The sequence below is a fragment of the Mytilus galloprovincialis genome, chromosome 6 (genome assembly GCF_965363235.1).
Source record: "Mytilus galloprovincialis chromosome 6, xbMytGall1.hap1.1, whole genome shotgun sequence".
Lineage (NCBI taxonomy): Eukaryota > Metazoa > Mollusca > Bivalvia > Mytilida > Mytilidae > Mytilus > Mytilus galloprovincialis.
In genome coordinates, this window is record NC_134843.1 from 96,034,362 (window position 1) to 96,048,575 (window position 14,214).

Sequence of the window (14,214 nt, forward strand, 5' to 3'; positions counted from 1 at the left end):
TGAAGTTGCAAAATTATTAATAAAGATTATCCTGTTATGGAGTTAAACTCCATGATTTAAACACTTACTCTTTCATATACCAGAATTCAGCCGAACTACCACATGTAAGAACAACTGCATACAGCATACAATCTTTAAGGTATGCGGGTGCTAAGCTTTGGAATGAGCTACCAGATGAGCTACGTAAGCAATCATCTTTAAATCAATTCAAGAACTTGATAAATTCTTTGTCTTGAAGCTCATGCCAATGTTTTGCCTTGAAAACCAGTTAATTTTTGTTCATTATTTTTGGTTAAATGCTTTATTTTCAGCATGTCAAATCTATTTTGTTCTCTTTTATAGTGCTTCTGCTGCTTTGTGCTCATTTTAGTTACTCAACTTATCTATATGTGCTTTTAATGTGCAAACTATTTTATTTTTGCTTTTGTGTTTGTATCTCATTCGTGAACAGGACTAACTTGAACTGGTGTCCTGTGAACTTTTCCGGGTCAGAAATAAATTTGAACTGTTCTCACCTGTAATGAACTAATTATTTAGAAGCATTGTACAAGACGCAACACCTTTGTCAGCTACACGTAGTCCAAGGTAAGTTTCTTAAAGCTTAAAACATAAGTCGAATTTGAAATACTATGTTTATCCTTATCAGTGTTCGGTGAACTCGAATACTAACAGTTCCAGGAACTATAAAATTATCTAGGTTTATCACATATATCAGAAGACAGATATAGCCGTGTTTACACTGCACAGAACCAAGATATGTAAATTTAATATACATTATCAAAAATAAAACTTTAGTGATCTAGAGATTCATTTTATCTTTTGTCTGAAACGATTTTCCAAGTTCATCCTAGAGTTCTTCCATGTTTAATTCAAGATCTTTGGAAGTGATGCCTGAATCGATTTACCTAGTTCTTCCATGCCCGAGACTTTTCCAGACGAACAGTTTTGTCTAGACAAAAACACCCTGTACACCTAAAACAAATTAAGGCACTTTTCAGAAAATGGAAAACTTACCCTTTTTTAAGATTGAAAAAGGTTTATCCTCTTCGCTAGCCGAGGGTTACGATCAAGTCCCCTCCTCTCCACCCTTTGTAGATTAATCCACAGGAGGGGACTGGATCGTAACCCTATAGGTTAGCAAAGATGACCAAAATGTCAACCAAACAATTAATTGGTTTATATCCTATATACCATAGTACTTAAATTAATTATTTGTCAGTATTTTTCATTATTTACAGGGAAAGATGCCATTGTTATCACCGGGCTTTGCGAAATTTGCCAAATTAGTGATAGTTTTTCTAAATTTCATTTTGTTGGTATGTATATATAGCTATGTATGTAGTTTTTTTTTTGTGTCTGATAACCTCCAACATTCATTCATTCATTCATTTATTCATACATATATGTTTTTCGCATACATGGGTGTCTCAATAACACTATAGTGGCCTTTATATTTACATAGATATACAAATAAAATACAAAAAAAACATGACTTCAAAATAATATAAATGTCAATAACATACTCGAATTTAGTCATTTGATTTTACACGATAAATGGTCGATACTCTAGTCCATTGACGTGAAATATCGTCCTACGTATTAAAATTAGAATAATTTGACTCGAGCGCGGAGGGTTCAATCCCCGGCCAGGTCAAACTTGAAGCTTGAAAATGTGTATTTACTGCTTCTCTACCAAGCATTTAGGAGTAATAACAAAGACTGGTTGGCTTGGAACAGAATAATATGACCTGGTAGGGTGACGGTCTTCCTGTTACTTCGACTGTTTCCTTGTCAATTAGCAATGAATCAGGATGTCGAACTAATACGAAGCAGAGTGCATATTCATATCCAATTAACATTTTCACGAACTAATATGCATGAAATATTTGCTTCTGGAAGTAAACCACCAAAGTCTTTATTATCATACAATTAGGTGATCTGATGGCATCCCAATAACCCCATAAGCAGTATTTCTCTGAAACAGCATTTTAACACTGTCAAAACGTACTTAACTGCATGTATCGTATGGTCTTTGACATGGTAATTAAATTCTGAAAGATGAAGTCAAGTGGAAACACCGACAATTATAGTTATACAGAAACAAAAAAAAACAACAAAAAATGAGTCAGTCGGAAATTTACTGTTATCCGGAAAACTCCCAAACAACCTTAATTTCTAAGAACAAACATCCTTATTTTAAAGTGTATTGCGATGGGTGCCCAGCTCTTAAACGATATATAAAACGATTTTGCCTTCTGACACTTCAATTACCCCCCCCCCCCCCCTAACCCAAACCCAAAGAAAAACACACACATGGAAAAAAATCAAACAACAAATAAACGAAAAAAAATATCAAATTTTAAAGATTTGCTCAAGTAGTACTCCTTATCATCCGGCAACCTTACGTGAGACGGACTCCGACATACAAATAGAATTGAGAATGGAAATAGGGAACATGTAAAAGAGACAACAACCCGACCAAAGAGCAGATTAATACATTGAAAGCTTCAATATTCCGTCCCGTTGATTATTTTACAGTATAAAAGGAATATTAATTTTAGCTTCTTATAAAGCTACATTTTACTGTCTGATTCGTATTATAAGGTTATTTTTTCAATGAAGGACCTTGTTACTTACTGCCTTTTGTTTTGTTTTATACGTAATGAAAGTCACGAATATGTTCATAATGTGCACATTCCACAAAATATATCGTTACTTAAGAAGTGCAAACTTCTTGACCTGTCTTCTCACTAATAATGTGTGTATATAGATATTTTCTTATAGTTTAGACCTGTATCACTTTGGTTGTTTTTAAGTTATTGGCCATTGGACTGATAGTGGTATCTGCTGTTCTGTACAGATCTGGGGATATCGCCACTGATAACAATGTTATCGTCCTGTTTGACCAGTTGACGATATCGTACGAGATTACAGTCGGATCAGTCATCACCAAGATCGTTATAGGAATACTGGTTGTGGCTATTATACTGTTCTTGGTAACTCTGTTTGGTTTCTTAGGAATATTTTACAGATCCGTACCAGTATTGGCTTTGGTAAGTCAGTTACGCTTAAATAAATCATAAATAACTTTTCAGCTTTTTAGAATTACTTTTAATCAACCATTTCTTTTACAGGATTTTGCAAAATTAAATCATGGCATTTGGACAAGAACAGTCCTCCATAGAAAAATAAAAGATTTTACTTCATGCTGCTTTACAAACTACAAACATCTTTAGATGACCTATTTACCAAAGAGCGTGAATAATTTGTGTCTTAAAGCCTATAAGTTGCTCAATTGGTTTCTTAAAATCTTATTCTTGATTTGTAGTGTCCATTTTATGTATCTTTGAGATAAATATTTGAAATCTGTCAATACAATTGAGAATGGAAATGGGGAATGTGTCAAAGAGACAACAACCCGACCATAGAACAGACAACAGCAGAAGGTCACCAACAGGTCTTCAAAGCGTCGGTGGTTAGTCATCTATCACTAGTTTATGTATAATAATAGTTTAAATAAGAATACGGGGTGTTACCGTAACCGAATGTGTGTTACTTTGAACAGTGATGAGAATTTAGTTTGATTTTTGTAATTCACTCGGCTTTAATTACACAAACTCTTCTTGACATTAAAACTATGTATGTACATTTACAATGGTAATCTTTCAGATACACGAAAGGAAGATCAAAACTATTTGGAAAAGGGCGAAATTCCATAAATTTTAAACTGGTTACACCTAAAAAAAAATTTAAAGAAAATTATATCAATCGTGAAAAACGTGATATCATTTATTTTTTGGCGATCAAATAAGGGGACTTCTATGCCTCCCTCATCCGCAACTGGCAAGTGATAATAAATTTGAATAAAAAATAATCGACCATTTTCTTTAAAGCGCCTTTCTTATCTATATAACAGTATTACATTCTGCTTTATTTTCAGTTTGGTATTCTGTTGATTATGATATGTGGTTTTCAGATCTTCGTAATTTATCTCTGGTTTAAGCTGAGGGACGAGGTAAGATCTATGGATTAAGATGAGGGTCGAGGTAACTTCTTGGTAATTTATCTTTGGTTTCAGCCGAGGAACGAGGTTAGATCTTTGTAATTTATCTCTGGTTTAAGCCGAGGGACGAGGTAAGATCTTTGTAATTTATCTCTGGTTTAAACTGAGGGGAGAGGTAAGATATTTATAATTTATCTCTGGTTCAAACTGAGGGACGAGGTAAGATCTTGTAATTTATCTCTGGTTTAAGCCGAGGGACGAAGTAGAATCTTTGTAATTCATCTCTGGTTTAAGCCGAGGGACGAGGTAAGATCTTTGTATTTTATCTCTGCTTTAAGCCGAAGGATGATTTAGGATCTTTGTAATTAACCTCAGGTTTAATAACGACGAGGTAGGATCTTTGTAATTTATCTCTAGTTTGAGCTGAAGGACGAGAATAGATTTTTGTAATTTACCTCAGGTTTAAGCTGAAGGACGAGATGGGATATTTGTAATTAACCTCAGGTTTAAGCTAAACGACGAGGTAGGATCTTTGTGAATTATCTCTGGTATAACCCGAAGGACGAGAATATATCTTTGTAAGTTATCTCCGGTATAAGTTGAGAGACGAAGTAAGATATTTGTAATTTATCTCCGGTTTAAGCCGAGGGACGAGGTAAGATCTTTGTAATATATCTCTGGTTTAAGCTGAGGGACGAGGTAAAATCTTTGTAATTTATCTTTGGTTTAAGCCGAGGGACGAGGTAAGATCTTTGTAATTTATCTCTGGTTTAAGCTGAGGGACGAAGTTAGATCTTTATAATTCACCTCTGGTTTAAGCTGGCTGAGGGATGAGGTAAGATGACATTAATTACACAATACAGGTAAAAGGAACACTATTATTTATATATATATTTATAGGCTAAGTTTGCTGTACCAATTTGCTATTACAGATTGATTGTTGGTTGCTTATCATTTTGGCTCAAGTAGCAAATATTGTGTGCATGTTCAAGACGAGCCATTAATGATGAAAAAGCTAAGATGCAAACATTATTTTGTTTTGTTTGCTTAAAGGAATAGAATAGCAATGTAACAAAGAGAGTACTCAGTACAAGGATCTTACATACCAAAAATTTACGACTAAAACTTGAATCTAGCAGAGCTTCAATAGAATCTCCCTTAAAACGGTAGTTATACATTGTTTGTACTGGTTTTGTAGTTTTTAAATAAAAACAGGTTTGTATGTTCATGCATTTGACCACCTATAAACATATGTTTTAACGTTACTGTTATGAAATATATTGACTACAACGATACTCTGTCAGTTTGATCTTTGTATTATAGGTTACTTATACAGTTAAAGACAAAATGTTATCTCTTTTGAGCCATTACGAAGGGAATACTGGTTCCAAGTCTATCACAAAAGCATGGAATAATCTTTTCCTATGGGTAAGTTACACGAAAGACATAATATACATTGTGTTATATATATATCTCTGTTTACATACTTCAATACCATAAAATATACAATGTCAGAAAATGACACCTCAAGACTTAATGATTGCTACTAGGCAATGTGAAGACATTTCAGTAAATTTGTTGTTGCTGTCCTAAAAATCAACTTAAACAAAAGATGGAAGATACTATTTTGACATCCTAGCGAATATCCAAAAGTATAAGCTTAACTTAAACACTTAGCAGTTTCAATTGACATAAATATACATTTAAATGATGTAAATAAAAATTTATAATTTTTTTTTACCAACATACTGACACAGTAACATACAAATAATTATAAATCATATGAAAATGAAGTTTAGTTACATGATGCTATATATTTAATTAATTTGTCAATAGTTTGATTGTTGTGGTGTGAATCCGGTTAACGAAGTAGACGATTTTACGGGAACCAGGTGGAACACGACAAGAGGTGCCGACAAAGTTCCCGGATACTGCTGTAGAGATGCAATGAAAAACACTGCTGCTAGTTTCTCGGGTGCAGCATGTACTGTAAATCCAACCTTACAAAATGCTTGGCTGGACAAGGTATACTTAAATATATTTAAACTCGTTACCAATGATTTATGTAAAACACCGACCATTTATCTTTTGTTAGGTCATGGTTTTTTTTAGAAAAATTGTTTTAGTCTTAATTTCTTGAAAATTATTAATTTATTTTGAAGAGGCATTAGCTACGAGACATACATGATTTTTTTTTGTTCAATCATTTACGAATTTGAATAGTGAAATAAGAACTCGAATTTAGCAGCAAGTTTGGTTCAATTTCTCAAAATAAGCTAAGAAACATCATTGATGGATTATTCACTTGCAAGTAAATAATTCGGCCTCACTGAATCCATATTCATGTGACCATATATTTATTTTCACCTTTAATTTGAAATCAAACAGATCTAGAAAAATCCAATTGCACAAGTTTGCTCTCTTTTATATCTATATTTATGTTTAAATCGGGTTATATGACAGTCTTCATGGGTCACCTCAAGACTATAAAACACACGAAATGCTGATACATATTATCGAGCCCTAGCATTGCAAGTTTACTTATTTTAAACTTTTTGTAATTTGGATATATGTTTTAGTATGTTATAAATCAAATATTAGAATTTGAGTCAAATCAGTGAACATAGATTTGACAGCTAATGACACTTAAAGAATGGAGGTAAAAAAATGAGTGTTTCCATTTAAAATTAGGAACATTGGTATGAAATTAACTTTGAGTTTAAAAACGCATTTCTTGTTCTTGTACGTTATTGTTTATTTGTCAAAAGTCGAAGAAAGCTCGACATAGGAATAGTGGTCCGATCAAAAGCTTAATATTTCAGAATGTAGAAGACATGGGTTCATCATATTTTGAATATAGATGCCTTTTATTAAGAAGTTTCCGCCTGTCAGATGTCCATTGTCCTTGAACTCATTTTCGTGGTTTAGTGACTACTTGAAAAAAGTTTAGATTTTTGTAATGTTAAATACTTTCTTACTATGAGTAATATGATAACTATATTTAGTTTGTGCGTACCTTGCAAGGTCATCATGCCCGTCAGACAGTTTTCATTTGACCTCGACCTCATTTTATTGATCAGTGAACAAGGTTAAGTTTTCGTGGTCAAGTCCATATATCAGAGACTATAATCAGTAGGTCTAATATACATTTGGTGTATGGAATTATTGCAAGGTGGACATGCCCAACTAGCAGGTGTCATCTCACCATGAATTCTTTTTCATTATGTTTAGTGGTTAATTTTTTGTTTTGTTCTATTTTCTAATGCTATTTAAATTGTACAATACGTCAGTTATATAATTGTGTTTTGGAATATTTCATGATGTACATGTCGTGTCAGGAGCCTCTGGCCTTAGTTAGTCTTGTATGTTTTTGTAAGTTTAGTTCATTTATATGTTTTGAAGTTTAGTATGACTTTTTCATTGAACTAGTACACATTTTGTTTTGGGGACAGCTGAAGCCTGCCGCCTCCGGATGCGGGATTGTATCGCTATGTTGAAGACCGATTGGTGGCCTTGTCCTCTTTTGTGCTCTTTGTTAGGGTTATTGTCTCTTAGACACATTCCCTATTTTCATTCTCAATTTCATGTCAGTCTGGAAAGTTTTATTTAACCTTGACCTCAATTTCACGGTCCTTGTTCAACGTTGTTCTTGTGTTTTGATCTGTTTTTTTCTTAATCTTTAAGCAATATGTCAACTATGTTAGGTGTATGGAATGATTGTAATGTAAACATGTCTGTCTTGCAGGTATCATCTGACCTTGACCTAATTTTCATGGTTCATTGGTCAATGATAAGTTTTTATGGTTAAGTTTGTTCTTCGATCCTATATTTGATGTGTCAACTCTATTTGATTTATGGAATAATTGTGAATTGTACATACCTGTCTGGCAGGGTTCATATGACCCTGACCTCATATTCACGGTTCATGGGTCGGTATAGAATTGGTATGTTTCTTGTTTACTATGAGCAATAGGATAAGCAATAGGTCAATTATATTTAATGTATGGAATGATGTATTTCTGGCTTGGTTTTATCTCACCATGAACTCATTTTCTTGGATCATAAGTTGATGTGTTACTTAAACAACTTGTAAACCTGCCTAATTCCAAGTACATCCTGTTGTAACCGACACATTTTTATGGTGCCAAAATATACCTATCCTTTCAGAACAAACTCGAGTATTCCGACACCCTGCTTAATCCGATTTTTTTTCTGGCCCCCAGTGTGTCGGATTAGACAAGTTACTATAGTAACACTAAAACTTCAGGACTATCAACATAAAATCTATCATGGTTAGCAAATCAGGCGAGACATATCAGCGTGTGCAATCCTGTATTTATGTTTTAGGGATGCTACACAGCGGTTTCTGATTATCTGAAGAGTTACAGTGATGGGTTTCTTTCCTGTTCATTTATCGTCTTATTCATTGGGGTAGGTATATGTTAAATTGTACAATCTTATTTTCATAAGGATAAATATCTGTAATTGTATCATACTATTCATTGGAGTAGATATCTGTGCAGTTGCATCATCTTATATATTGGTGTACAGTAGGTATCTTTTAAGGTTTATCATTTCATTCATTGAGGTAGGTATCTGTTTAATAGTATTTTCCTATTCATTAAAGTAAATGTCTGTAAAAATGTTTTGTTTTGTCCATTGCGTAGACATCTATTTGATTGTATCATCTTATTCATTAGAGTAGGCGTGTTTAGTTGTATTTTCCCATTCATTTGAGAAGTTGTCTGTTTAATTGTATTTTCCTTTTCATTAGAGTAAATAGCTGTTTTATTGTCGAGCCTGCAACTTTTGTTGCAGAAAGCTCCACATAGGGATAGTGATCCGGCGGCGGCGTTAGCTAACTTCTTAAACGCTTTATATTTTAGAAGGTAGAAGACCTGAATGCTTCATACTTTGTATATAGATGCCTCATGTTACGAACTTTCCGTCAGTCACATGTCCAATGTCCTTGACCTCATTTTCATGGTTCAGTGACTACATGAAAAAAAAGTTAAGATTTTTTGTTAAATGCTCTCTTATTATAAGTAATTGGGTAACTATATTTGGTATGTGCGTACCTTGCAAGGTCCTCATGCCCGTCAAACAGTTTTCACTTGACCTCAACCTCATTTCATGGATCAGTGAACAAGGTTAAGTTTTGGTGGTCAAATCCATATCTCAGATACTATAAGCAATAGGTTTAGTATATTGGGTGTATGGAAGGACTGTAAGGTGTACATGTCCAACTAGCAGGTGTCATCTGACCTTGACCTCATTTTCATGGTTCAGTGGTTATAGTTGAGTTTTTGTGTTTTGGTCTGTTTTTCTTATACTATATGCAATAGGTCTACTATATTTGGTGTATGGAATGATTGTAAGGTGTACATGTCTAGCTGACAGGTGTCATCTGACCTTGACCTCATTTTCATGGCTCGGTGGTTAAAGTTAAGTTTTTGAGTTTTGGTCTATTTTTCTAATACTTTATGCATTAGTCAACTATATTTGGTGTATGGAAATATTTTTATGATTTATATGTCTGTTACGCAGGTTTTATTTGACCTTGACCTTATTTTCACGGTCAATTGCTAAGTGTTAAGTGTTTGTGTTTTGGTCTGTTTTTCTTAATTTATAAGCAATAAGTCAACTATATTTGTTGTATTGAAGAATTGTTAGCTGTACATATCTGCCTGGCATGGTTCATCTGACCTTGACCTCATTTCATGGTTCATTGATCAATGTTTCGTTTTCTTTGGTTAATGTTGAGTTAAATTTATGTGACAGTTGTAATAAAGCTTTATATTTAGGTCTATCAACATAATATCAATGATTAGTAAAGAAGGCAAGACATTTCAGCGTGTGCACTCTTGTTGTATCCTTGGCATAGCTATATCGTATTTGTATTGTATATGATCTTATTCATTGGTAAAGCTATCGATTTAATTGTATTATCTTACTCATTTGGATAGTATTTTAATAACTAGTAGGTAGATTTCGTTATCAGTATATTATATAATCATTTATTTTGGATATGTATCGGTTTAGTAATCATCTAATTTATTGTGGGGAGGGTAGGATGTATCATCTTATTCATTGGATTAGGTACCGGTACAGTTGTATTCATTCTTCCCACATTTACGGCAATATTTGAAATAAATGAACATTTCATAATTTTTACAGATTTTTGTTGCATTCTTGGCGTTTTTATTCGCCTTTCACGAAAGAGGAATCAGACGAAATATGAAACATTCTAAAAGGAGTGAAAAAGAACCAATTGGAGCCTATATACCCGAGGGTAATTGTAATTGTGCCCCTTGTCAAGTCCATGACATCAATCACAGATGTACCTGTCCTCCTGTACAGCTTCCTATGTGGTATCCTCCTTATAGTGGATATACTCCTGCTCAATCTGGATATATGCCGGCTCAAACTGGATATTTTCCTGCTAGCTCCGGATATATCCCACCTGTCTCCGGTCATTTAGCAAGATGTGTACAAAGATGGGAAAACCCTCCAACCTATCGATATGATCCACGTTTTGTTCCTTCTGTACGAATTCCACGACGTAATTACACAGGCCAAGCAAAGAATGAGTCCTACTTGCAACCAACCAGCAATTTTTTTGTCGATCCTCAAATCTGGAATCCGTACTCTTCTTACTATCCATATGTATCTTATGGTGATATGACTGACACGCAAAGGAAAAAACGCACTAAGGACTACACGTATTACTGGAACCCTTCTGATGATGCCCGTGATCAGATGTCGATGATACCCAGACGAAATATATAAAATGAAGAACAGATATCGAGTGCTGAGTTAGATGAAATTATGTGAATTAGAGAATAATTGTTTATACTTTCTTAAATACCACCATCATTCTACCATTTATTCTATATTCGATATGTTTAGCTAGTACTATTGGATATAATAAAATGCATTTCAAAATGAAGTATTTTGTGTGTTTTCTTGAGGTTGCTCCTTTAAATTTGGTAAATGTAAAGTTATAACGGTTGCATGTGTCTTTTTTTTTTTATTCTACAATTGAATCTCTTTTATCACTTCTTGACAAAAACAATAGCATGGATGTTCTTTCTCATCGATCGCACGTCTAGCTGATGTTCTTTCTCAATGATCGCACTCCCAGCTGTTGTTCTGTGTGTCGTTCTTTCTCATCAATCGCAATTCTAGCTGTTGTTCTTTCTTATCAATCGCACGTCTAGCTGATGTTCTTTCTCAATGATCGCACTCCTAGCTGTTGTTCTATGTGTCGTTCTTTCTCATCAATCGCACTTCTAGCTGTTGTTCTTTCTCATCGATCGCACTTTTAGCTGTTGTTCTTTCTCATCGATCGCACTTTTAGCTGTTGTTCTTTCTCATCGATCGCACTTCTAGCAGTTGTTCTTTCTCAATGATCGAACTCCAAGCTGTTGTTCTTTCTCAATGGTCGCACTCCAAGCTGTTGTTCTTTCTCAATGATCGCACTCCTAGCTGTTGTTCTTTCTCATCGATCGCACTCCTAGCTGTTGTTCTTTCTCAATGATCGAACTCCAAGCTGTTGTTCTTTCTCAATGGTCGCACTCCTAGTTGCTGTTCTTTCTCAATGATCGCACTCCTAGCTGTTGTTCTTTCTCAATGATCGCACTCCTAGCTGTTGTTCTTTCTCAATGATCGCACTCCTAGCTGTTGTTCTTTCGCATCGATCGCACTCCTAGCTGTTGTTCTTTCTCAATGATCGAACTCCAAGCTGTTGTTCTTTCTCAATGATCGCACTCCAAGCTGTTGTTCTTTCTCAATGGTCGCACTCCTAGCTGTTGTTCTTTCTCAATGATCGAACTCCAAGCTGTTGTTCTTTCTCAATGGTCGCACTCCTAGCTGTTGTTCTTTCTCAATGATCGAACTCCTAGCTGTTGTTCTTTCTCATCGATCGCACTCCAAGCTGTTGTTCTTTCTCAATGGTCGCACTCCAAGCTGTTGTTCTTTCTCAATGATCGTACTCCTAGCTGTTGTTCTTTCTCATCGATCGCACTCCTAGCTGTTGTTCTTTCTCAATGATCAAACTCCAAGCTGTTGTTCTTTCTCAATGATCGCACTCCTAGCTGCTGTTCTTTCTCAATGACCGCACTCCTAGCTGTTGTTCTTTCGCATCGATCGCACTCCTAGCTGTTGTTCTTTCTCAATGATCGCACTCCTAGCTGTTGTTCTTTCTCATCGATCGCACTCCTAGCTGCTGTTCTTTCTCAATGATCGCACTCCTAGCTGTTGTTCTTTCTCATCGATCGCACTCCTAGCTGCTGTTCTTTCTCAATGATCGCACTCCTAGCTGTTGTTCTTTCTCAATGATCGCACTCCTAGCTGCTGTTCTTTCTCAATGATCGCACTCCTAGCTGTTGTTCTTTCTCCTCGATCGCACTCCTAGCTGCTGTTCTTTCTCAATGATCGCACTCCTAGCTGCTGTTCTTTCTCAATGATCGAACTCCTAGCTGCCGTTCTTTCTCATCGATCGCACTCCTAGCTGCTTTTCTTTCTCAATGATCGCACTCCTAGCTGCTGTTCTTTCTCAATGATCGTACTCCTAGCTGCTGTTATTTCTCAATGATCGCACTTCTAGCTGCCGTTCTTTCTCGATCATCGTACTCCTAGCTGTTATTTCTCATTGATCGTTCTCCTAGCTGTTGTTCTTTCTCACAATGAACTTACTCTTAGCTGCTATTTTTTCTTAATGATCGTTCTCCTTGTCTTGGTTCCCGGTTGTTTATTCATTCATTTTTTAAATTCTAAGACTTATAATCACCAAGAGCTGTTTATTTAAAAAACAAAAACAGCATTATTTTGTTTAAATGGTTATCAATGGTTATTGTATTGCGATACTAGTAATATAATAATAAATTTTATTTTATCATATTATTGTGTCACATAATTATTGTACATCAAACAATGACATAAAAAATATTCATTAAAACAATCAATACTTTGCGAATTAATAAATGAATGAATAGACAACCTGGAACAAAAAGACAGTATTACTCATGCGAGTCCCAGATGCGACAAATTTTTTATTGTCATTAAATAAATTAACTGTAAACTCCTTAACGATGCATGTCCTTAAATAATGATTTTTCTCTCTCTCTCTACATTTTTTTGCCCCACCTAAGAGTATATGTTTTTCGGTCGGTGTCCGTTCGTTTGTTCGTCCGTCTTTCCCGCTTTAGGTAAAAGTTTTTGGTTAAGGTAGTTTTTGCTGAAGTTGAAGTCCGATGAACTTGAAACTTAGTACACATGTTAAATGATATGATATTTCTAATTTTAATGCAAAATTAGACTTTTTACCCCCAATTTAACGGTTCTCTGAACAGAGAAAATGATATTACGAGTTGGGCATCTGTGTACTATGGACACATTCTTGTTCGTTTTGTTCGAACTATGCAAGTGTGGACACAAACAGTGTTGATGGTACATATTTTGAATGTTTGACAGTGTTTTCTGTCAAAATGAGTTCTGTTATTTCCCATAGGGTTCTATGTTAAACTGTGTTGCATAGTGACGTGTTCAAGATCGTCATGGAGGAGACACTAATTGCACTGATTAACTTAACATTGTGTTATAATCTTAATAACTAAAAAACAAACAATTATGTAACAAAGAAACACAACATGGCATATTGACCAAGCATATTAGCAAAAATTAAGACAAGAATACACAGTGAGATAGATGCTGATTTTCCGACGGCGTTGGCAGATGGTGCAATAACAATTGTTAAGTTTTACTGCTTTTGTTAGTGTGATAGGAACTACTTGGTAGATCAATGGAGTATACAGTTGCATTATTGTCAGAAAATATCTGTTAGACATCTATATCAAGGTCCTGCCCCTATTTAATGGTCCAGCGACTTTCAATCAATAAGCAATTTTCTACGTCATTTTTGTCGAGACTTCGACTTGAGTCGAAAAAGCGAGACATAGCGATCCTACATTTCGTCGGCGTCGTCGGTGTCGTCGTCGGCGTCCACAAATATTCACTCTGTGGTTAAAGTTTTTGAAATTTTAATAACTTTCTTAAATTTTACTGGATTTCTACCAAACTTGTACAGAAGCTTGTTTATGATCATAAGATATAGTATCCAGAAGTAAATTTTGTAAAAAAATAAATCCTTTTTTTCCGTATTTTACTTTTAAATGGACTTAGATTTTCTGCCAGGAAACATTGCATACAGT

The 14,214-nt window shown here is 34.8% G+C and overlaps 1 protein-coding gene across 1 annotated transcript; it reads left to right on the forward strand.

The window, feature by feature from the left end:
• Nucleotides 1-445: 445 nt before the first annotated feature.
• Nucleotides 446-10,952, forward strand: LOC143080822 (uncharacterized). The gene is made up of 8 exons (XM_076256880.1): nucleotides 446-585; nucleotides 1,239-1,316; nucleotides 2,817-3,053; nucleotides 3,941-4,015; nucleotides 5,327-5,431; nucleotides 5,840-6,028; nucleotides 8,351-8,434; nucleotides 10,181-10,952. The coding sequence occupies exons 2-8, from the start codon at nucleotides 1,245-1,247 to the stop codon at nucleotides 10,790-10,792; spliced, it is 1,374 nt and encodes a 457-aa protein (XP_076112995.1). The 5' UTR covers nucleotides 446-585; nucleotides 1,239-1,244; the 3' UTR covers nucleotides 10,793-10,952.
• The last annotated feature ends 3,262 nt before the right edge of the window (nucleotides 10,953-14,214 follow it).